Source organism: Hypomesus transpacificus, chromosome 10 (genome assembly GCF_021917145.1).
Source record: "Hypomesus transpacificus isolate Combined female chromosome 10, fHypTra1, whole genome shotgun sequence".
NCBI lineage: Eukaryota > Metazoa > Chordata > Actinopteri > Osmeriformes > Osmeridae > Hypomesus > Hypomesus transpacificus.
In genome coordinates, this window is record NC_061069.1 from 2,249,444 (window position 1) to 2,273,484 (window position 24,041).

Below are 24,041 nucleotides of genomic sequence, written 5' to 3' on the forward strand. Positions count from 1 at the left end.
ACAAATACAAAAGCTTGCACACGCGTACGTGAAAAAAGCCATGTACTCTTGAACTCACAGACACACACTCACAATCATTAATCAACTGCAGCTCTTTCTCTCTTCAGACTCAGATAGATGTTAGCCCCGCCTGAAATATGAAGACAGAAGATGCATGTAGAAAATACAATCTCTGGAATTTTTTGGGCAATGTCCGAGGTTTAGGTCATCACCCCTTGGTGTGTTATTCATGCAGCTGAGTCAGTCATGGCCAAATAAAAGCACATTTATGGGTACCAAGCAGGGAATTGGGCTTGTCGGCGCAGGCTGAATGGAGGAAGGCCGCCAACCGATTTAGCGAGCCTCGCTGTAGGAAGTGGGTCTGGGACTCAGTAGGGGGCAGCCGTACTCCCCTCTGAGTTGAGGCCTAGTGAGAATAAAACCACTCAGTCAGGGGCTTGAGAACACTGGGCTGTGAGCGTGTGTGTTTGTGTGTATGTGTGTGTGTTTGTGTGTATGTGAGTGTGTGTATGTATGTGTGTCCTGCTGCATGAGTGTCCGTCAACAGGGGGATGCCATCGATGCGAGTGTACTACTCTCCTTCCTGAGGCTGGGCAGACAGGAGTCGTACGGAGTGGGAGGGACCACATCATCAAAATCGGAATAATGACGACAATGGAAACACATTGTGGAGCAGGCTTCGGTGTACCAATAGGCCGCCCTGTGAGCCTTACAATGGGGCGAGATTGTGCCAATGCAAGGCCAGAACACGGGCGGACAGGCATGGATGTGTCCCTCTGCGCCTGATGTGCTGGAACAGCTCGAGCCAAATCCCAAAGGAGGTGTGGGGCAGGAAACAAACCAAACATTATTACAACGAGCCACATTGTTGCCATGAGAAGACCCATGCTGGCTTCACCCATTGGCAGATCCTACCACTGGGCACCCTACCCCACGCCTCTCACAGTAGGGGGCGCTATAGAGAGAGATGAGCTGGGGCAAAGGATAAATGTGCACCACGGTGTCGGCTGCCAATCACCTTTGTGCGCCGATTGTCGGCGGTCTGAAAAGGTCATTAAGGGGATTTACATAACATTTTGCACTCTGTCTCAGGCACATAAGCAAATGTGAGGTTCCGCGTTGAAGGTTGCCCATACGAAATGTACCCTCATATCTTGAATGAGATTTCAATGGGTTTGTGACAATGAAGCAAACCTATGACATCGCAAAATGATCACAAAAGGCAATCATAAGTCCAATAAAAAATGGGGATAGGGGTACAATCACTGATACAGTCCTTAAATCTCCCCCTTGAATAATCTTGAAAGTTAAATTTGAGTCTCAAAGATATATATGACTGTAATGGTCCTCCAAAGCAGTGCTGGAATGAATTTCATCCAACCTTCCTCTATCTCCTTATCAGCTTGGCACGTTCGGTGTGACCCACTTAGAAGCCACGCTGGTGATGATGTAAGGGGAGGTGACGGGGACCGTACTGGGCCAGGCATGACAGATGGTTGAGACAGGCGCTGTGGGAAGGCACTTCCTCAACAAGCGTTGTGATTAGTGTATGTGGCATTGCAAGGTGTGCTGGCGAGATGGAAGCAGTCACATGGCACATTGTCCATGCCAGGGAGTTGGATTTTCCGGAAAGCTTTGGATGTGAGGTTTCCACTGTGCGGTTCTTCCAGTACATGCACTGTTATGACATTGTATCTTATTGAATTGATGTTGTGTGTTGGGCATGATTCAATCAATAGGGAAAGTGGCTTGATTTAATTTGCCGTGTACTCCTTATGTACTTGTAATATCGATGTGTGTATGTGTGTATGAACAGTAATACATGTGCATGATTGCTCCTGCCTTGGGACAAATCTCTCTTGAACATCACCTGCATAAATAAAAGGAAAATTATAAAAGGATGCCCCACCCCGTTCTCTTCAATGTTTGAATCCAGCTTTATCCCTCTGGAGTAGGCATCAAAGATAACCTGTTAACCTGTTCCACCTTGGGCTAGATAATTGGTTGGAATGTGGAGCATGTCGAAGCACAGACCTGAGGAGACCCACGGCCAAACGAAACCAGTGGCATCGAAGGTGCCTTTTCTTGGCATGGCCTCTGCCATTATCACGGTAACGCCAAAATGCTTTGTTTGCCACTCTCATTCCCGTTCTCCAGCGCTGAGAGAGCAGAGACTTCCAGGAAATAGACAGACTGCCTGTCAGTGGTCTTGTGGGGCCTACCATTTACATTTAGTCATTTAGTAGACGCTCTTATCCAGAGCGACTTACAGTAAGTACAGGGACATTTCCCTCGAGGCAAGTAGGGTGAAGTGCCTTGCCCAAGGCATTTTTCATGGCCAGGAATCGAGCCGGCAACCTTCTGATTAATAGCCCGATTCCCTAACCGCTCAGCCATCTGATACCAGGAAGCTACATGCTGACAGAGCCAACATGAGGCATTCTCCAAGGTGAATCTAGAGAAGGGTCTAGGGAAGGGCCTTGGTTGTCATCGAAACCTCTCCTGAAGGCTATCCTACATCTACATCTGCCCGTCTATCTTGAAGACCCATGTAGGTTATGGAGAATGTGTTCCATTTCAAAAATAGATACCATAATTATCATTAAGTTGACATTGTTAGCCAGCCCGGGTACCTGGGCAGTAAGCCATGATGAAATACCTTAATGCTATAATTGTGCGGAGACTGTAACCCCTTAACTACTGCCCATGACGGTGTCCAATGGGCAGCCCACAAAACACAAAAATGTTCCTCCATTTCCATTTACAATTAGCTGTACTCTAATCATGGCTTGTTGGTTACGAAGCTGCTGTCTCTCCCAGTTAGTGTTGTGACGGCCAGGCCTCCTCTTTAACACCTGCAATCGCGCTAAGTTGTCTGATGCATTCTTCCCCCTGTATGCGAAGTTCCAGAGCGCACCTGTCTGCCCCCGGGGCCAGCCAGGCTGCGGCCTCTCGTTTCTGACTGCACACAGCTCGTGTGGTAAAGCATTAGTGGGCTTGTCATTTTGCTTTATTGAAGCCCTCTGACAACCCATTTGACACTCTCTGCGGGTCAGAGGTGTCAGCCTGCGCTGACTGACAGAGAGATGGACACATTATGACTCACACCAATTGGCTTGCTCCTCCCAGAGGCTCCCTCGGGGGACCTCCACATGCTGTCTGTGGAGATAGACATTATTGGGTTTGATGTACAACACTGGAACATTTATTTGACATTATTGCACGTTATGTAAGAAACGCTTTTTGTTTGGAGGAATTCACAATTTGGCACGTTGTACCAAATTACAGAGCAATGTTTCCTCCTGTTGGTTTGATGAGAACAAACGGGCCCATGCGAGGTGTGTGTGTATGTTTGCGTGAGCGTGCATGTGCTTGGGTTTGGGGGTTAAAACAGGCTTGTATGGGCCACCAAACTGAAGACAATTTAGATGAAACTGCAATGGATGGAAATAATGGCACAAAGCCGTCTAAAGTCTCAAATCCTTCCTAAGACCCTCCATCTTTCAAACTAAACTGGATCACACCAAGAATCTCTTATCCTTTTATCCTGTTTGGATCCTCTAATCCTCCGGCCACTTTCTGTCCTTTCTCTTTTTTCTCATTTCAAACGCCAACTGCTTGGTTGTCCGGCATTGGAACGTAGATAATTTGTGCTCTCTATGAAAGGAAAGTAACTATATTGAAGAAAAGAAGAACAGCTTGACGAAGCCAAGAATGCCAGTGGATCCTCTTTAAGTCCTATAATGAGATGTTTTCTCTGCCTTGAGCTTGTATTGACATGGAGAGTAATGATTACCACATAGGAAGGACATTGAGTAAATCATGTGAAGGGGTGGGAAAGACAACACCTAATAATTCAAGTTGCAGAGAAGCCAAGAAGCCTTTTTTTTGCGACCCAGGGAGACCCTCACTGATATTTATTTACAAAGGTAAAAAAAAAATAGAGATGCAGGAAAAATGTGTTTTATGAACAGAAATGCATATCGGACCTTGAAAGACTTTGCAAATAAATATGCTCGGGGCCAAATAACCTTTTGACAGAACTGGGAGTTGTGAGCGGACAATGGACAACACAAAGGCAAATTAATCAACTTTTCAGTCCACATTTCTCCCATCTTTAGAAAAAAAGTAATACCAAATATCCACTAGCCGTCGAGTGGGAGGGCAAAGAGGGGAGGGGGGGGGGGGCACCTCAATAAAAACAGCACTAAAATGCAATTACAGTGCTGTGAAGAATGGGACTTGTCAGTAATTTGCTGGCTAAAACCAAGGAGATTGTAGGTCTGTGGCCGCTTGGAATTCTGAGCCTGCAGTGCAGTGTGGGAAAAGCAGTGGGAAGGCAAGCAGCACCCTTTGTGAGGTAATTACTGGAACTACCAGAGGCCAGCGCCAGTCCCAGCTAATGATAACCCCTCTCCTCTCCCCTGCTAGTCACCTTGTAATTGATATACTCTATTTGGCACACACACACACATACACACAAGCACCCTCACGCATTCATGCACACACACCCACACACACACACACACACCCACACACATACACAAACAGGCACGCATGACACAAACTCATGCACTCAAACACACACACATGCACACACAATCAACAACACATTTCTGTTGAGTTCAATCAATCAAATTATATGCTTTGATAGTCATTGTTACAAACCCTATAATATTATGTTCTGTTGTCATGGTCTGTGTAAAGGTACGCTGAGAAGACTTTCTTACTTTCAGCAACCATGAAATTGCAGACTCTTTAGTTGTTTGACGTGACACTGTCAAACATTTGAACTGAAAGACATTTTGCACTCAAGTCAATAACCTTTTCCTCCATTTTATTTGAAAAGTTGGTGACTTCCTGTTTCTTTTTGTTCGTTTCTGCACATTAATGACTTTCCACAATACAAGAGACACAACAGAATGGTTTCTGTTGACCTGGCAGCTAATTAAACAAATACTGTACAGATGATCAGGACGTGTGTGGGACACAAATGAGTGTCATACCTGCCAAACAGCTCTAGGGTGGAGAGAGGTGAAAAGGAGACTGACTGATCATGTCTGCTCCCACCTCGCTGCCCCGGTCCCACCTTGGACAGGTTGACCCTTTGTCCCCCCCCCCCCCCCGCCCCACACACACACATCTCCACCTCCTCCCACACCTCCACACACACACACACATACACACACACACACCCATACACATACACACACACATACAAACCATCACCAAATCCCATATAGGAATAAGCTCAAAGTTGAAATTTGACTTGATATTCCTGCTTAGGTTGCCTTTTTTCCATAGGAAGATGAGTAAGGATTTGGGACGAATAGCTACATCAAGTGGTCACACTGCATTTTAGACCTGAAGAACGACTAGAATGTCTAACAATTGTTACAACCTGTTCCTCCAATTGACCCAATCAACACTGATTAAATCACACAAACTCACACACACTCTCAGGCAAACACACACTCACACGCCTCGCACAGCGTCATTAGCATGTTCCCCCTGCTATTATCCTCCACGTCTTACTAATGTTCTCTTGTAAGTACAAAGGTGGCAACATTCTTTTGTTCACTTCAACAATACAAACAAGCACTTCAAAAGGAGTGAGATTGCTTCACAGGTGCCACAGCCATTTTGATGATGGGTCTCATGTATAGAAAGCCAGGGGATCACCAAGGGTCACCCATTAAAGCCATTCAGAGCAGGTGGCACACTTCTCACATTTCTCTCCTTTGGTGCAGAGACTAAAAATAGCTAAGAGCTGCCCAGGTATAATCATACACTGGACTGCAATCACCAATGAGTGACCATGTTTTGATATAGACTATGAATTCATGTGTTCAGTAGACGAGCAGTAGAACTGACAGACTTGCGAAGTTCCTGTTACTGTCTGTAATCAGTGGTGTGTGAGAAGCAACACATTTACAAATCTCTACCTTCAACTCCTGATCTTGCAGTTTGATTAAAGTGTGCGTCTTCACAAAGCTCATTTGGCAATGGAAGTGTGACAGATTACCGCTTCCTTGGCGTAGCTACTACAAGGTGAACCTGTGATTTAAGACACTAACATTGAATACCTATATCTTCCGGGTGCTTACTGAGTGTTCCTCACTGCCAAAAACTCCAACAGTAAGCTAAAAATGTTTCATACATTGCATCAGATCAAGATTCGAGCCAGTGTTATTTCATATTGCATCGTACTGCTCAAGGTCGGAGAGGTGCAGTGCTAGATGTGAGAGAAGTGACTGAAGCATACATGCACATCAAAAGATTCACTTCAAAGTTAGCTACATAATAATGGGCCCACACAGAGAAGTGGATGTGTGGGTCCATTCTAGTTTTGGTGTGTCATACACAAGCAGTTCTTTCAGGACAGCATTCGCCTTGCTTGGTTCTCCAAATTTAAAGCGATCTGACTTCTGTAACGTCTCTAAGCCTGGACTGTTGAATGACAATTCAACAGTTCAATTCTAATGTGAGCTACACTTCATGTAAATATGATATCAGAATTTCCCATTTTCCATTGTTTAGATTTCAAAAGGTTGAGGGAGAGTGAAAAAAGTTCAGTGGGAGTGTAACTGCTCCATGTCTCTTGAGAAATTATTTTCTTTCTTTTTTTTTACCACATCACTATGTCAGGCCTCAGTTTGCCCCTCAAAAACTCAGCTTTATTGAAATGCATAGGGACTCTATTGTGAAAGCCAGAGTCTGCCTCTCCCTATCCAACAACAGCCAAAACAGGACATAAAAAGAGGCGGAGGGAACTGATTGCAATTAGGCCCATTGTCTCCCATTTATATGGTTATTGGGAATTGCCACTTGGGCTCTGGTCGTGTTGAAGTTCTCACAGTCAGGATGCCATCTCCCTCACTGGAGCCGCCGTAGACTCCTCTGGCAACTATCTGCTAACAAGGCCAGTCTCACTTCAGTGACAATGCTGCTGGGTCAGTCTGGTTGGAGGGGAGGGCCCATTTCCTACAGCTGAGAGCAGCGTTGCTTCAGGGCTGGGCCTCTGTCCATCCTGTGATCTGTTTCATGTTTCGTACTTCTCTCTTTCAGCTGGTGGGAAAAGTGGAAAGGTTGAGGTGTGGAATGAGCTTCTGGCCGTCCACTGACCAGCAAACCTGCTCCCGTCCCCCAGAGTTGACCGACAACCATATTTCAAATGTAAATATTTCAGAAAATTCCCAAACTGATTGAATTGTGTTTATCTCTGGTTCTCCTGAGTCCGACTGCAGTTTGAATAGTATAGTAGTAGTATATAGTCTGAGGTGACGGGCGGTGGACGAATGAACTCTACTTGAATGAGAGCGGAAGGGTATCGTTATTGTGGCGCTTCCACTCCGAGGGGTGTGTTTATCAATCTTTCTTTGTGGTAATGGGGTTAGATAGCAGTGAGACCTGGCCTCTGGTGGTGACATTGTTGCAGGTCTGAAAGAGTATCGGGGGTCCAGAGACTGAGCCCCAGCACTGGTGGGCTCCATTCACATCAGGCCTCTAATCTCCACCCCCCCCCCCTCCAGATCAGCATCCCCCCACCCCTTCCCCCAAAACTCCCTCTCTTTCCAAACTCTCATCACTCAGAATTTTTCAGCTGTTATTGTTTCTTAAAGAGCTCAGCTGGCTTCTTGGGTCTCTCAAAAGAATCAAATTATTACTGCAGGTTTATTTTTCCCTCTCCCTTTGCTAAATCCAAAGACAACAATAGCATTGTCCATCCTTGTGGACTATTCCCAGACTCTAATTGTGGTCACAACTGACAACTCATCCGGATTTTAATCTCGGCATTCTCAAGATTATACTATAGTAATTAGTTTTCTTTTTGCCAGGCAGTTTATCCGTGGTGGGCGAGGGTTTGTGTTGTCTATGCTCTTCCCCATCAGCAGGAGATGGCTATGGCTTGTACAATGACCTCCAAGCATAGAAAAGGGCAGCTAAAGGGATTATGTCTATTCAGTGTCAATTGTACTTTTGCCTGCCTGTTGAGATAGTTATTGTGAAGGACCCACCGAGGCAGGCTCTGTCTGTCCAAGGCACTGATGCGGTGAGGTGCCTCACCCAGTGAACAGGTAGGTTGGCACGCCAATGGGATGTCTTACACAATGTGTGCAACACTGTCTGCTGCATTTGAAGTGATAGCTGAAGGAACTCCCATAGCTGAAGGAATGGCTATGGGACCAGAAATGGGTCGTTCCTGTTAAGTAAGCTATCTATGAAAATATTTATGATTCAAATGTATTCATGCTACAGCTCTTCTCTTTTTGAACACATTTCTTGAAAGAACATATCCCCAAAGAAGACCAATCTATTGCTTATTTAATTTTTAAATGAATCTCATGGCAGCAAAAGGTGCTTACAGGACTGTCAGCAGTTAAAACTCCTGGTGGTAAGGGACATAGTTAGGGTGCAATTCCAGAAAGTAAAAGTTGGGGTAAGTAGAACTGAAAAAAATAACTTGTTGTGGACCCGGGATGCTTGGATTACAAGGTTAGCATTGCCATACCCTTCTCCATCAAACCTAGGTGGTTTTATTAAACAGTCAGCTCCCTTGAAAACAAGAATAAAGCACTGCTAAACACAAATCCTCTGCATCTGTAGTTTTCCCAATAGTAGGACAAGTCGTTTTTTTTTTAAGTGGTGGTAAATAGATAAACTTCCAAACCAAGGGTTGTACATGATGATACTCATGGTGTCAGATACTCATAGGTTAGATGCATACTTTACTGGAGGAAGAGGTAGATCTACAACCAGACAGAAAACAGAATGACCTCACCTGGAGAAGGAATTAAGTGTGCTGGCCAGGGTACAAGATGTATTTTCTTCTCTGTTTTTAGAGTTGTCATCAGTTGAGCATGAGTTCATTTCTACGTGTGCTTAAGTCAATATCATTCATCAGGGGAGAAAATGACAAGACAAGTTTTCTTTTACTTTTCATGTCTGTGATAGAGAATGAAGACTTCCTAGCTTTTTTTACTTGCATGCGGTGAGTATATTGTTCATACCAAGTAGTAAGTAGGCTGAAGGGAAAGATATGATATTTCATCATGAATGTATCTGCAAAATTTCTAGAAAGTGCTACACTCAGTTTGATGGAATAGATATTGGAACTGGAACAGGTACTGACATTCACATAGTTCCATACTGTTGACCTGGTAGAAATGACATCAATGTCACTGACCACGCAATTAAAGTAAAGCAATGTTTGATGTTTGTTTGTCATTTATTTTGTTGTTATAAAGTTAACATCTATCAATCTAATACAGGCAGTTGGGCAAACATTATATCCTGTTTACAGTCAGTGGAAAAAACTTTGAGGTAAAACTGTTACAGTGTTACACGTCACAACACTGTCTCGAAAACTGATCTTATCTGCAAATATATACTCTTACTTACTAATATGTACATTTTGCGTAAAATAAATAGTCATAAAAACCATCCAACTTTTAGAGATCCATAACAACTTAAAATGAGTTTGTACAAAACTTTGGATTTAAAGAACATGACAGCATTTTAGAACAGAAGCAAATATCTAGAAATCTCTAGACACTTTAAACAAACAAACAAACAAACAAACAAACAAACAAACAATCAAACAAACAATCAACATTAAATGAATAAATGCTAGGAAGCACATCTGAAATTGCAATTGGCTGCTCAGTAGTATTATGTGAAACATGCAGTCAGTTAGGGCCATGTGTCAATGGAGGAAGATAACAGTAGAAAAACCTGGTCGGAATTATACAAGCCTGAATTGAACATGGAATCACGTTGACGCTCAAAATTGAACTAGGTCCTTCTCAAAAATTGACAGTTTGACTGAAATGACATGGTTCTCTTGGTCATTTGCCTCAGTCTAGTTAATTTCAACCATACTTGTCAGTTGTAATCTTGTTTTACAAATATATAAATACTGTTGTATTTTATCTTCTCTTGACGCAAGTGGTCCTGTATTTATGTCCCAGTTATCAGTATATCAGAGTTTAAGTTGGATCCCACTGGTGACAGAGAAACTGAGAATAGAAGCTAACAATATACTGTATATAAAATTCAGCCTATGGTTAATATGTGCATGCCTATGCAGTCTATATGCAAATGTAATTAGTAGAAAATAACTTCACATTTTTTGTTCATACTATGACTAAATGTTGTCTTTCATAGAAAGAATACCAAAGCACAGTGCATACAGAGCAGACATACAAACATACTGTACACACACATATACAGAAATAAAAAAATAGAGAAAAAAAAACATACAAATTATCTTTTTAGCAGCGTACAAAAAGGAGAAGTCTTGAACATTTCCGAGATGCTGCTGTTTTGATGGTTTTGGGAGAAAAAATATGCCTGCTATCATTCTGATCATATGCACAGGTTTTGGTCATATTTGAGCTGATATTGCATAGTATGACACAGCTCATATGATACAGCTTAGTTAGTGGTCAATTAAATTTGCTGACATAAAGCATATTTTTAGAGGCTTTCAAACCAATGTCCAAGGACAGGAAACTGTGAAAAAAACATGGGTTTTACTGAATCATAGCTCTAGTGAGTAAGTCCCTTTCATATCCTTAAATTTTAAATACAATATACAGTAGCATGGATTTGTCTCCACCGAGTCACATGTCACATTCGGTGAACATTACTAACACTGATAGCAACGAGAGGAACAAGCTTCATATTCCTTAATTTGACAGAAGTGCTGACCTATCAAACTCAGATTTACAATTCCTTTACCATTCCATGCACAGGCTGAATTGAAAGTAATTAGTCTTTGGGAAAAACGTTGTTTTTCCATTGTTCTGTGGTGGAAATCCTTTTGGCCACTTTGTTCAAAGAGCTTCCAGTTATATGTAAATATTTTTTGTCGCTAACATATTATTTGGTTGATGCTCTCTTAGATTGATCCAGTTTTTTTATTTTACTATAACAACAATATCAGAATACATAATTACACTCATATGCAAGTGCAGTCTTATTGAAAAATTGGGAACAGGTTAACACTATAAAACATAAAACACCCGTTCGTCTGGTTCAAAGGTTAGTTTCCACTAACTTACTATAACATTGCTGAATAGAATATGCTGACTGCTTTTGATTGTACTGGTCATACACAGCTGTGAGCACTTATTATGAGATGAGCTAAGTCGAGCAGAGAGCAAGGTTATCTCAAAATATTTGGATTAGATGTTTATGGGTGGGATGGCTTGACACTGCCTGAAAGGCTTTGACAGTGCTAAGATTCTATAACGATAAGGCCCCTACTTACAGCACCCTAACAGTTCACCAATATGGTGCTTACAGAGCACGTCTTTTCATTTGAAATCAACAACTCTCATTCCTTGCATTAAGATACCAAGGACTTAAACCTCATCTGGCAATGTAAGTCACCCCCAGTTTGCGCCCTGCCCAGCCCCGCCCAGCCCGACCCAGCCCACTCTGTCCTGGTTTCTTAGTCTCCCTCTTTAGACTGGAGGGTAGTCATCATCATCATTCCATTTGCGACAGTGGAGCCTATTTGAGTCAACCTCAGATCATTCACTTCAGTATTCTATCATCATGAGAGGCCATTTTGTCTGTCTTTGTCTGTAGTTGACTGCAGCTGAACTCACAAACTAGTCAGCAGTAGTTGAAAGTCTCTCAGCCTGGTCTGGAATCTTCTTCTAGTCTTTTTTTTCTGTTTGGTAATGCGGGAAGAGAGACAGAGGCTCCTCTATTTGCAGGTGTGGACGTCGTACACGCGTACGCACTCCTGGCAACTGACATAACAGCACCAGTGGAAGATGCAGTGGCACTTCTCCTTGCGCTTCTCAGTCCGGGTGTTGTGGCCCCGCCCGCAGCACAGCAGGTCGCAGCCATCAATGCCGTGGGAGGTGAGGTTGCAGGCGCGGTCGCGAGTCCCAAAGGAGCCTGTCTCAGCGTTCGGCTCGCAGAAGTTGGGCGAGCTCTCGTAGTACACCAGGTCCCGCTCTGTGGGGGGTTTGAAGAAAGTGTATTTGGGTCGTAGGGTCTCCACCCAGCCCCTGGACTCCTTGTGCTTCTCCACCACCATCTCCGAGGCGCTGTCGTACTTGTCCTTCATGTAGTCCCCAATGACCCGGAAGTCAGGCTGCGACCACCAGCAGGTCTTCACCTCGCAGCTCCCTGACAGGCCGTGGCACTTGCACTTCAGGAACATGTTATCATTCAGGGACTGGAGGGAGAGAGAGACATATATGAATTTCAGACCATTCTTAGAGGTTTGTTGCTGTTTATGTGAAATGTACATCAACGGCATGTTATGTATACGAGGCTACCGTTGGGACTGAGAGCAGAGGACTGGCTCACCGTTCTCCCTGCCTCGTTGTTGTGGCGGTTCATGGCGGAACGGGCATCGGGCCTGTTCTCCCTGGCGTCGGCAAACTCCCGGGACACCATGCTGCCGAACTCCACATCCTCGCTGCAGCCGCCCCACTTCCAGCCCTCCCCCGGGGGACCCTTGTGACGGGTGTCGCAGCCGCAGATGGTGGCCGAACCGTCGGCGCAGGAGCGGGTCACCGCGAACGCCACCCCGGCTGAGGCGATGGCGTGAACGAAGGCGGATTCTCGCGTGGCTGAGGGGAGACAATCGCATGTCAGAAAATGTCGACCAATCAACATCCATTGGTGTTCAGCCCATGTAAACGCACATTTTATGGCTTCAGGGTCATGAAAAGATGCAAGGATCAGATGCTGGCACAGGGATGAATGATACAGATAATGGCCCAAAACAACACTGGAATGTATCTCAGCAAGACGCTGGTAATCTGTTAAGGCAGATACTTCCTCTATCTTCCCTTCCTGCAGATACCGCTCTATTGTGTACCATCCTGCATGCAGTCAATATCACAGCCCATCCGACGCAAACACTGTTAAAGCAAATGGCAGACCTAACCCTATCCAAAAAAACAATAACCCAGATATCAATTGGATTCATCCCCTCTGGGCAGTGAGATGTTGCCTAACTACAGTATGTGCCAGTCACACCTGTGAGCCATGAAGATTTGTGGGAGATCAATTGCTGAGTGGAGGAAACATTTAAATCATTAGACTGGTAGAAGGTGGTGAGTGTATGGATTCATTCAGCCCAGCCCAGACTCCTGCCCTCTGTCTGTCTCCATATAGGGCTTGCTGGAGAGGTTTCTGCCTGCATGTCTGTCTGGCATTGCTGACTGGTGATTCAGAGAGGATCAGTAACTACCAGGGAGATGACAGGGAAAGACAAGTCTGACAGGCCTATGATTAAGAGACTCAATTAAGCTTTAGATAGGTTAGGATGTGATGCTGTGGCACCCTCAGATACACTGGGAGAGGAACCTGAACCTGTAAACCAGATGATTTTGGAACATCAATCAAACAACAGCAACAGTCTGACACAGAGTCGCTTGTTAAAAGTTCCTGCTCCCTCGGCTTCTCTCCTCGGAACTCCGTTATGACACAGAGGTTTCCCTGCATCTGTGTACTTAAGTCTTGTACGGTCTTGTACACCAACGAGAACAGAGAGAGAGACAGACAGACAGAGAGATGTTGAGAGAAGGATGACAAGAGTGAGAGAAAGAGAGAGAGAGAGAGAGAGAGAGAGAGAGAGAGAGAGAGAGAGTGTGTGTGAGAAAGAGATCGAGTAAACAGGAGGGAGACCAAAGTTAGACAGGGAGAACCCAGCACAGAGAGATGTTTGGAGTGTGAGCAAAGTAGAGGGCGAGAGAAAAAGAGAGTGAGAGACAAAGAAACAGAGAGAATAGGAGGAGTACAAGGTTAAGAGGAGGGTGAACTGCTCCCTTGCAACAGGTTTCAACCAGTCTGAGGACGAAAGGGCACAGAGAACAATGATGCAAAAGAAGTTTACTGGCTTCCTCCATCGCACACGTCTTTGGCATGACTGTAGCAGGGCTGTCACATGCCTGCACGCTTTCCTCATTCTCCGCCTGAGGCAACCACAAATCAAGGCCAAGTGAAATCACAATGACATGAATCGTTGGTTGCACCCCAGAAGTCCCTTCCCTTCACTGCAGCTTTGGACCAGCCCGCTTGACTCGTAGACCTTCCCGCAGGACTCATTAGGTGGTCTGTGGCCAGAGGTGTGAAGGAGCGCTCCCTTTCTCTGTCAATTTAAAACCCACTGACTCGCCCACTTTTATGATCAGGAAGCCAATAAAGCGTAGGTCAAACCCTTCAGCCCGACTGACCACGATGCTGTGAAGCCAAGGAAGTTGGGGGTAGGGGTGAAGAGAGAGAGGAGGGGGGCTGGGGGGGGGGGGGAGAGGGCAAGTGAGGAAAAGCGGATTATCCGGGGACAAGATGAGAGAAGAGCAGAGTGTGAGAGTGTGTTGGGTTGGGGGAGGTGTCCCTGTCACCTTGGGTGGAGTCTAGCAAAGCCTACCTGGGAAAAGAATGTGTGAGCCATGGTGTGAGGTTGGGGGGGAGATGTTCTGGTGGTGTGTGTGTGTGTGTGTGTGGAAGGGGGTGGGGGTCTGAGTGGACTGACCGCTTGTGACAGCCCCACCTCCGCCCAGGTCTGCCGGACCCTGGCATGGCAAGTGGTCCCTGCGACCTGCTGGGGGGCTGAATCCCCTATTGTGCCTCCACTGTCACGCTACGTTAGCCCCACAATGGCCCCAGATATTTTATATGAAATTTGCCTTGGCCAGTGATTAGTGGGGACCAAGTTAAGTCATAGCAACAGAGAACTATGCGTTGGCTGGACCCCGCTTGTCGGCAGACGGGGAAATCCCTATTCAAATGGTTTAATAAAACAATCTAAAGGGCGTGTGAATGGGGAACAGCGCTTTCTCTCCAGCTTAATCTCATGGTTGCGGAGATATTGTGCCCCTAGCAGTGCCCAGCAGGGGGTGGAGCTAAGGTCCCCCCATCAACTCCCTTAACCACACCCCTTCTTTCTTTCTTAGCCAGAGTTAATGATACACCAGCACACTAACCTCCCTCCCTCCTGCATGAAGAAACATGCATTTCATGAAAAGCCAGGACCTCTTAGCACATCCTAAATTGTATCACTTTCTCATCCTGAGGTCAGGGGTCATAACCTGCATCCCCTGACCTTTCCCCTGGTTGCTTTAGTCTCAAGGAGCATCGCAAGTGGATTCTTAGGATTTGAAATAGATCATATGAGCCTGAATCCACCGTGCTATAACTGGCCCAACATTTCTCGATATCACCATTCAAAATACACAACCAAATTTCAGTCAAACTGAATCTCCTCTTGAAGTGAGTGACTAACCGTACATGTTTCTACATGTGTAACTGTCCACTGTTAGTGCTGGTCCTGGTCCAGAGCAGTGCTAGTTATGAGTCATCCTGGGGCTGCCATGCTTCAGCCACAGCCATTCAGAGCCGTCCTTGTCCAAGTGTGGCCCTCTGATGGGCCCTGGCGTTCTGAGAACACCTGCACGGCCTCCTATCCGCTGCCTTTCATCACTGGCCGGTTTCCAGCAGCACTTGTTGTGACACTTTGGCTAATGTAAATTAATGAGTGCTGACGCAGACATAGCCTCAGGGAAGAGCCTTTGACTGGGGTTGGGTGGCGAGAGAGGGAGGGAGGGAGGGAGGGAGGGAGGGAGGGAGGGAGGGAGGGAGAGAGGGAGAGAGAGAGGGATAGAGGGAGAGAGGGAGAGAGGGAGAGAGGGAGAGAGGGAGAGGCAATCATTACCACAGGTTGTTGCCATAACCTGCAGTGAAATGTTTTACTGCATGTGCTCTATGTGGTATGTTTAGAGCCAGGCAACACATTCACAAAACGCTCTGTGCCACACCGTACGCCATCAAGTACCAACACAGCTCAGACGTGAAACGGCTTCAAAAAGAAAATCTTGTTCGTGTATCCATCTCCTTGTTTCTTTGGCTAAACATAATTTCCTAGTTCACGATGATCTGGAGCACATCTCATCAGCATAACTTCGAAACGTTGAAATCGAACCAGCAATCTAGCTGTTACAGGTTACATGCAGCCCATGATGCTAGGGTTGCAGTTCTAGGATTGGGGGGGGTGGTGAGGTGAGGGGGGGTGGTGAGGCGGGGGCAGTGATGGGCTGACAGATAGGCGCAAGGCGTATGTGGCCTACTGTTCTATTCACCCCCGCTCCTTAGAGAAGCATGAGGAAACTAACACACATCCGTCTGTGCTGTAGACAAACAGACACCGGCAGGGACAACAGGCCTGATGCACACAGACAAACACGAGCATCAATCACAGCAGACGAAATGAGAGTCCCTCTCCTACTAAGCCCTATCAAAAGGCTCTGAGCCTTCGAGTCACTCTCTCTCCGGCCCCTGACAAAGACACTTAATCCAGCCACTTTGACCTCTCACATTATTAAGGGCCTCAGTGACCTTAATCCAATCAAAATGATTTACTAAAGCTCAGACCCTAAGAGTAGCCATCTCCTCTTTCCACTCGGTGCCCCTGCAATTTAGACCAGGGAGGGGAAAGCAATGGGGGAGATGTGATGGTGTTTTGCAACACAATGGGGTCGGGAGTATGAACCCATGTCATTACCCACCTACAGGAGCTCAGGCCTTCTCCATCAGTGGAACAACTGGGTCAGGAGTTTTTTTTTTAAAGCAATTGCCCCAACTAACCCTGTCTCGGTGCACGTTGGTCCGCTCCACAGTCCTTGGCAGGGTTAGACCCCCCCCCCCCCCACACACACACACACACACACTCACACACACAACACAACCCCCCTCACCCCTCCCCACACCCTCTCACACCCCAACCCCTCCCCCCCCTCATCCCAGGCCTCCTCTCTGCTTATCCCTATGTCCCTGACGGGTAGCTAATCCTGAGTCCGGGCTCTGCAGCAGCGTGGAGGGACAAGTATACCCACAGTAGACCCGATGCACGGGTTTAAATGTGTGGATGGTTCAAATGAATTCCATTTTGGCGAGATACAGAAGTCCCAGAAACAATCTTTCAGGACGCCCCTGTTCTAACTCGCCTTGGAGAAGCCGCCAACTCCTTTTTTGAATCGAAAAAATGTGTGCCTGTGAGTAACTTTGCTTGTGTGTGTACTTCCCAAGAAGATGCTAAGGGCGACAGAGTGCAGACGGTGGTTTGGATTTGGAACCACGTTCTCTGAAGAGCTTCAGACGGAACCAAAAACACAGGTGAACAATGCCAGGGGAATCCCTTCTTGAGAAAACCCCCCACCAGGAGACAACTGTGTGACTTCACCCAGTTGTGTACATTCTGTACAACAGCCCATGCGTACAGACTCCTCACAGCTCAGAGACTGTTTGAACAAGGATTTGAGAACACTTCTTGAAACGTTCACAGGCAACAGAATCCTGTCGACCGTGAGCATCGGACTGCACAGTGTGGAACATCTAATTGAGAACATTGATCAATGTCGTTGATTAGTTAGCGGTGAGCGAACTGGGCTTCTGCGATCGTGGATGAAGAAACGATATGTACTTGCTCCCATCGAGTCAACATAAACAGCAGCTGAGCCCTAAGTATACTGGGTGGTATGGTTTGGGGAGAGGCAATGATAGTTTTTCATACAGCATGCCAAGCATAACCAAGGTTGAGAGCCAAGGACATGATTATACACTAGAGTTAGCCCAAGAACACAAAAGCAGGTATGAAGAAAAGCATTCATGTCATACAGGAGAATCTTTTTTATGTCGGGTTTAGGAAACAGACAGGTTGACTGCAATCCAGACAGCCGCTTGTAACAAGTTCTATGTACTTTGGCTTGTCACAAAAAGGTGCTTCAATTTTGTCTTCAAAAAGGGAGACAGGGAGTCTCCAATCCAAAGCTAACATGAGGATCATCATTCAGTACCAGAAATCACATGCAAATAACAGTACACAAATCGATTTTGTGTTCTGTGGCAGTTTACCTTTATCCAGCACTGGTCCAAATATGGCCAGGTTGTCGTTGATGGTGGTGCAGTTCCAGCGCCGGCCCCTGAACTGGTGCTGGCACTCCTGGATGCCAATCTTCACCCCTTCCGCCACACTCGGCATGATCTCCACGTAGTTCCGGCAGAAACGCAGCTGTTTGGGCACCAGGCCGGGAATGCTGCCGCACAGGATGGGCTGTGAACCCAGAGATGAGTACTGGTGGCCCACTGCCAGGGACCTACAGCGGAGGACATAAGGGAAAAGAGGAAACTCTGAGTTATGTAGCTTACCAATTCACTATGGTTGTCTCTCTTTGTTTCCACTTTGGTTTGGGCTCATGGGTTTCAGGTGAGGGAACGTGTGTGTGTGTATTTGAGGCTGCGTATCGTGTGCACAAAGATGCACCTCATCCCTCCATCCACCCTTGTCCTCAGCCACCTGTCCTTTGTGTGGATAGAGCGCTCAAAGGCAAGCCGGGTGACAGAACAAGATGAAAGACCCCGCGGTGAACCTCAGAGGGTTCACAGACCTTTAGGTCGACAACTTGGAAGCAGCGCCTTGTTATTAACTGTACTACACACGTTGAACAGGCTCGTGGCTCAGTGTTGAGGGAGGGACAGCTAACCCTGCATTGGAACTTCAGAGAGAACATCAAGTAAATCTCCAAAGCCCTCCTCCTTCTTTGAGGAGGGGTTGTAGGAGGCAACAAGTGCAAACATGATCGTTCCCCGATTACATCTGTGTGTGTGTGCGTCTCTCGCTCTCAATTAAGATGTTTACACCACGTATCCATGGTAACCTGGCCGTTCCGTTGGTCCTTAATTGTGGCCTATTCCGCTGGATCGCTACGTGTTATGTAACAGTGGCAATCATTGGAATGGTTTGATCCATGGGTAGAAGTGGACATTCCAGTAGGGTTCATTTTAACATTGCAAAGACACTAGGGATTATCTGTGATTGTGCTCAATGATGATCTGATGATCCTCTTCTGAGTGAACCCAGCCATGAACTTTAGTGCTTCCTTAGGTCAGCAAAACCAACAAACGGGTGGAGGAGAACTGAGCGGCTCGATTAGCCCAGCTCCCTGGCTGTTGATCAGTAAAGTAATGTCCCAGGTACTAATCACTGACCACAACAGGAGAACCCAGCCCTCCAGACCACAACTGGATATCCTGTCTAGCCTCTCTTGAAGTGTAAATCAACGACTATATACAATCCTTGAATTACTCCTCTTTGGTAAAGACTGCATCTTGAAAAAAAGATGCTGACCTTGAAAATCATGTTGTGAATGAATATGTGAGCAGATGTTTACCATGGTCAGCAGGTATGGGTTGACAGATATTTGGCATTTCCTTATGGATCGACTTCCAAGCTCTCGTCTGTCCTTCAGTTGGGGATCAAGTTAATTGTCTTCTTGTCTAGTACTTTCCAAAGAATATCCCCGAGCAAATGGTAGGACTATGAGCAGAGTTTCTGCCATATTTTCACAGTTTCCAACTAGACTTCAATTTGGCCTCTAGTTAATCATATACAAGAAACACAAAATGCAAGAGCTGACAGGTAGGTTAAAATGACTAAGAGGAAATCACGTTGGATTGAATTTTTGTCTGCCACACCATGTCTGGGCGAATCAGTAAACAAGGAAACTCCTATTACACATTGACCTCTGTTTGGCCCCTTGTCAATCCACACCCTAAGGCTAAAAACTGAGCAGACCTTTCACAACAGAAACTTGAGTCCACATCACAACACCACCCAGACACTTGGCCCTAATACACATACAGTAGCACAACGAATAAGAATGTGAAGAGTCTAACAGTTGATGGTGAAACCAACCAAAACGAAAGATACGCAGGTGTGAGGAGATAAGATTGCGTTTGTTAAATAGGCGTGAAGTAAAACAAGAGCCTCCATTTGCATTTATTCTTGAAGCAGCTTGGGATTTCTCGTTGAGTGAGACCAACAACAGGTGTCAGATTTCCACCTGTTCATCATTGTTTCACTGATGCTGTGTGATGCACTTCTCCCAATAGAGCAGCTTAGAAATTGCACTAACAATTGTAGTGTCCTGATGCCCTAACTCTACCTTCACCCCATAGAATCATAGTCATATTAACTGATTATCCATGTGTAAGCTGACTGTCTCTATGTCTGATATTTTAATTAGTATCCTATCCAAGGAGAGCTAACCTGCCTGGACAGTAGCACAGCTCTGTACCAGCTCTCCAACACTGTTCTTCTCTAGCTGGATTTAGCTCTCCTCCTCTGCAGTTAGGACACAGACGGAAAGAAGAGGTAGCAGTGGAACCTTTAACCAGGATGATTTATGATGACTTCAAGAAGTATGCCTTGGAGTACTTGGAGTACAGTATCAGAGATACATTTTAAAAGCACTGCCACTTGACAAACATGAAATTGGTGGCCTGAGGTGTTCGTATCTCTTTGTATCTCATTTCCATGCGCCAAAGACAAGCACTCCTCTGAGAATATTACAAATTCTACATATCACAAAGAAGACACACTTTACAATTTGTTCCTAGATGTCATCATCACATTACACTGAGTGAAACTAATCCAAAGTAAGACAGTATTAGATTCCTTCCTTGCCATGGCCATCAACTGTCTCCATGGCTTTACAATCAAACAATCCAAACAGGAGAGAAACAGATTTCCTGTTTGTTTCTGTGTGGATCTTTTCTCCTCTCATCTAAGTGTATCCAGACCAGGTTTAATGCATATTTCAGCAAGCCCATGCAGGATACCTTAGAATTACCACTTTACTTTTGGACCCTGGGGCGTTGGAGCCGACTTTGACATCAAGAGAGCATGTTTTGGAAAAGGAATGTGCGGCAAGCTTTCACCTCCAGGTATTTATCTTTTAAGGCGGGGTGGACTAGGTTGGGTGGGGTGGAATGGGGTGGAATGGGGTTGGAGGGGTGGGGGTGGGGGGGTGGAGTAGGATGGGGTTGGAGAGGGGTGGGTGGCTGGCTGGAGAGGAGGGTGCAGTCAGGCAATGTCACGGCAGGACGGGAATAGACAGACATGGTTCTGTAAAGGTACTGATCCATATTCTGAACATCTTCCAAACTGACTGCTGTCGCACAGTAGTGAAGCCTGAACCGTGAACAGCACTGGTGGCATGGCTATCACCGGCTGCGTTGCCAGCTTCCGTCAACACCACCTAGCAACACTTCACAACACTGCCTGACAGCTCTTGGAAGGTTGACAAGTTATGTACAAGTACAGAGCGGGAGAGGGAGAAAGAGAAAGGGTCGTTCAACTGCACGACAACGGTTTTTGAACAGGGTCGGATCTTCTTGGAGCACATTTCTGTTTTCTGCCTCATTTGGTGAATGAGAATCTAAACACAGCTCTATATTACATAAGCTTAGTGGTGACTTCACATCAGCTCCCCAGGCTGGTTCCACAGAGGGGCTGTGTTCATACTGGTACTGTAGGACACATACCGGTACAGTACAATAAGCCTAAAGCAGCAGCTTTGACTTCAAAATCTTCTCTTGTGCTTCAGTGGAACTCTAGCCCACATTAAATCAGCACCCACCCTCCATAACCAAAGCATACACACACAAATTGATGACTTCATTTCTTTGCCAGTGTCTGACCAAGTGGAAGCCTGCCATCCACTGTATTAGTAATGGCGGGAATCTAAAATGTTGATACTAAATTGGTGCAACAGGAAGAGACAAAAAAAAAAGCTTTTTGCGATCCAAAATAGATATACTGGAAAATAGGCCTATACTTTCAGCACTGTGCTAACCCAAATCATGAGCATCACCTTTGAGAGTTATAAGTGCTGAGCTCTCATGGCAGGCAACTTCTCTCTGGAACCAAGTAATTGAACCATCAGTTCCATACAATGACTGTATGTATTAGTGCAACTGAATGAAACATTAATCAGAACAGCATCTCACACTCAGTGACCTAAGACCTGAGAGTGAACTCATCATGATTATTGGGTCAGCTTCTCTCAGCACTGTTTTTTCTGTCCCACTCCTTTAGCTAGATTTCACTCCAGCTGAGCATGTAATTAGATTCTCATCAGCATTACCACCAGGGAACATATTAGGTGGATGAAATTTGGAGACGTGCCTTCTATCAGGGAGTAAAGGAGTGAACCTGGTTGATTTTTAAGACTGATGCTGTGTGCTTTTGATTAGTGACAGATCTTTGGTCATTAAAATCCAATCTTGATGATGTGAAAATATGCTGTTGGGGAAAACTATAGGAATGGGAACAGATTTCAGTCAGACAACAAATCTCTGGTCTATGACTGCATACAACTCCCTTTTTCCCCTCTAAATGGGACTGCATATTCCGTAAATTGAAACAAATTGTAGATTGTATTGACAAAAAGATCATCTTTGTTACCGGAAATCCAAAATGTGTATGTTTGATTAGTATCCCATTAATCAATTTTGATGATTAGGCATCACATTTATAAGAATAAGATAACATATTCAATTTGAATTTTATATCAAGTCAGAACCTGACTAGTCAATAAATCACAGATACATATATAAATTAATAATGTTAGGGGAACTACTCGGTAATTATTATTATTGCTATTAATAATGATATGTTTTGACTAATCTGTATTATTGATCCGTAGTGTGCATGTTAATAATAATAACAACAAGAAGAAGGAGAACAATATAAGCATTATGTCTTTCTTTGATAATTCATCTGTCACCTTTATTTGAAGTACTTTCCAGTGAATACATTATCAAATAACCTTATTTGTAATATGTACAAAAATATATTAAGAAAATGAAACATGAAGAATTTTGTAAAAACTTTGCATAATTAACCCTATAGCCTGAGCTTTCCGGTCCTGAGCTTTTGAAATCAATAGCGTCATTGACTCACGTGCTGTCTATTCTTCTAGAATTTCACTTGTCTGGCTATTTACTCGTGCTCACAAGTCCGCCTCGGCTGGTTAACTTCAATATTGTATCACGTCAGTATCGCTATAGCATAACTTAATTGGCAGGTGTCCACAACTTTTTTATGTAGACTATTCAACCTGATAACTGTACAAAACGAATTGCGGGCTCTAATAAAATAAACAGACAGATGGGCTAGGCCTATTGCACATGTACAACTTTATCATATTAAATTGTTAAAAGAAGGTAAGAAGGTTATTGATAAATTAAACTTACCACCATATTGGATAACTTCCCAGGACATGCGTGAGACCACAAAGAAACAGGAAACATCCAATGCATATCATCCTTAAAAAAGTTTCGCAAAACATCTTCATGCAGATACGCGCGCACATATGCGCACACACGTCTTCGATGATAAAAAAAATCTGTGCACACCAATATTTCTCTTATTGTCGTAAAACAAGTAAAGGAGAAACGGTGTTTTACGTCTAGTCGTGGCAGAACAAGGGAGCCAAATATTAAAAGTTAAAAGCAGCTTGCTTTTTAGGACCCAATCAGCAGGTATTGCCAAAGGGGAAATTCTGATGATACTGTTCCTTGCGCGCACAGTTTCTGAGTCAGTCAGGCTGAAGCCACACACAAGAATGAGCTAATTTTAAGAAGATAGTGTTTTAGTGCTCATTGAGACTTGGTCGCATTGGTATGCTGTGTGTGATATATAATGTTGTTTAAAGGAGAGAGGGAGGGTCCGAGGGGTTTTAAATAGACATCGGAACCCCTGTGGATTGGGTAGCTATAACAACCTGTCCGGATTTCACTCCCCGGTTTGAAGCTGCTAAAATGCAGAAATAAATATGTGTGAATTGCTAAGGCCCACCATTCCGTTTTTCTAATCCTTGATTTGTCTCACTATGCTATTAGGTATGCATGTAAAACTTAAACTCACAGGTTTTTGTGACTGATGAGTAGTAAATAGCTGGAACTATAACCTGACTGATGCAGTTCCTTAATAAACATGACAGTAGGCTAATTTTACAATCAGTATTATATCCATATAATACAGTAAACAAACAATACATTCTAAACAGTTGAGCAAACGAAAAAATGTAGTTGAAGTTTTCAGGACACATTGTTTTTGAACTTTTGAATTATGTTAACTAATGGCATATTAATGCCATAATAATCATGCTGAGATTTATACTCTTCTTTTAGCAGAACCAAGTAAGTGTAGTCTTAATTATTACTTA

General features: G+C 44.8%; 1 protein-coding gene across 1 annotated transcript; it reads right to left on the reverse strand.

Annotated features, from left to right (window-relative positions):
- Window positions 1-9,245: 9,245 nt before the first annotated feature.
- Window positions 9,246-23,476, reverse strand: wnt3a (wingless-type MMTV integration site family, member 3A). The gene is made up of 4 exons (XM_047028552.1): window positions 23,068-23,476; window positions 17,884-18,125; window positions 12,334-12,599; window positions 9,246-12,199 (listed from the first exon to the last, which is right to left on the reverse strand). The coding sequence occupies exons 1-4, from the start codon at window positions 23,184-23,186 to the stop codon at window positions 11,720-11,722; spliced, it is 1,107 nt and encodes a 368-aa protein (XP_046884508.1). The 5' UTR covers window positions 23,187-23,476; the 3' UTR covers window positions 9,246-11,719.
- Window positions 23,477-24,041: the final 565 nt, after the last annotated feature.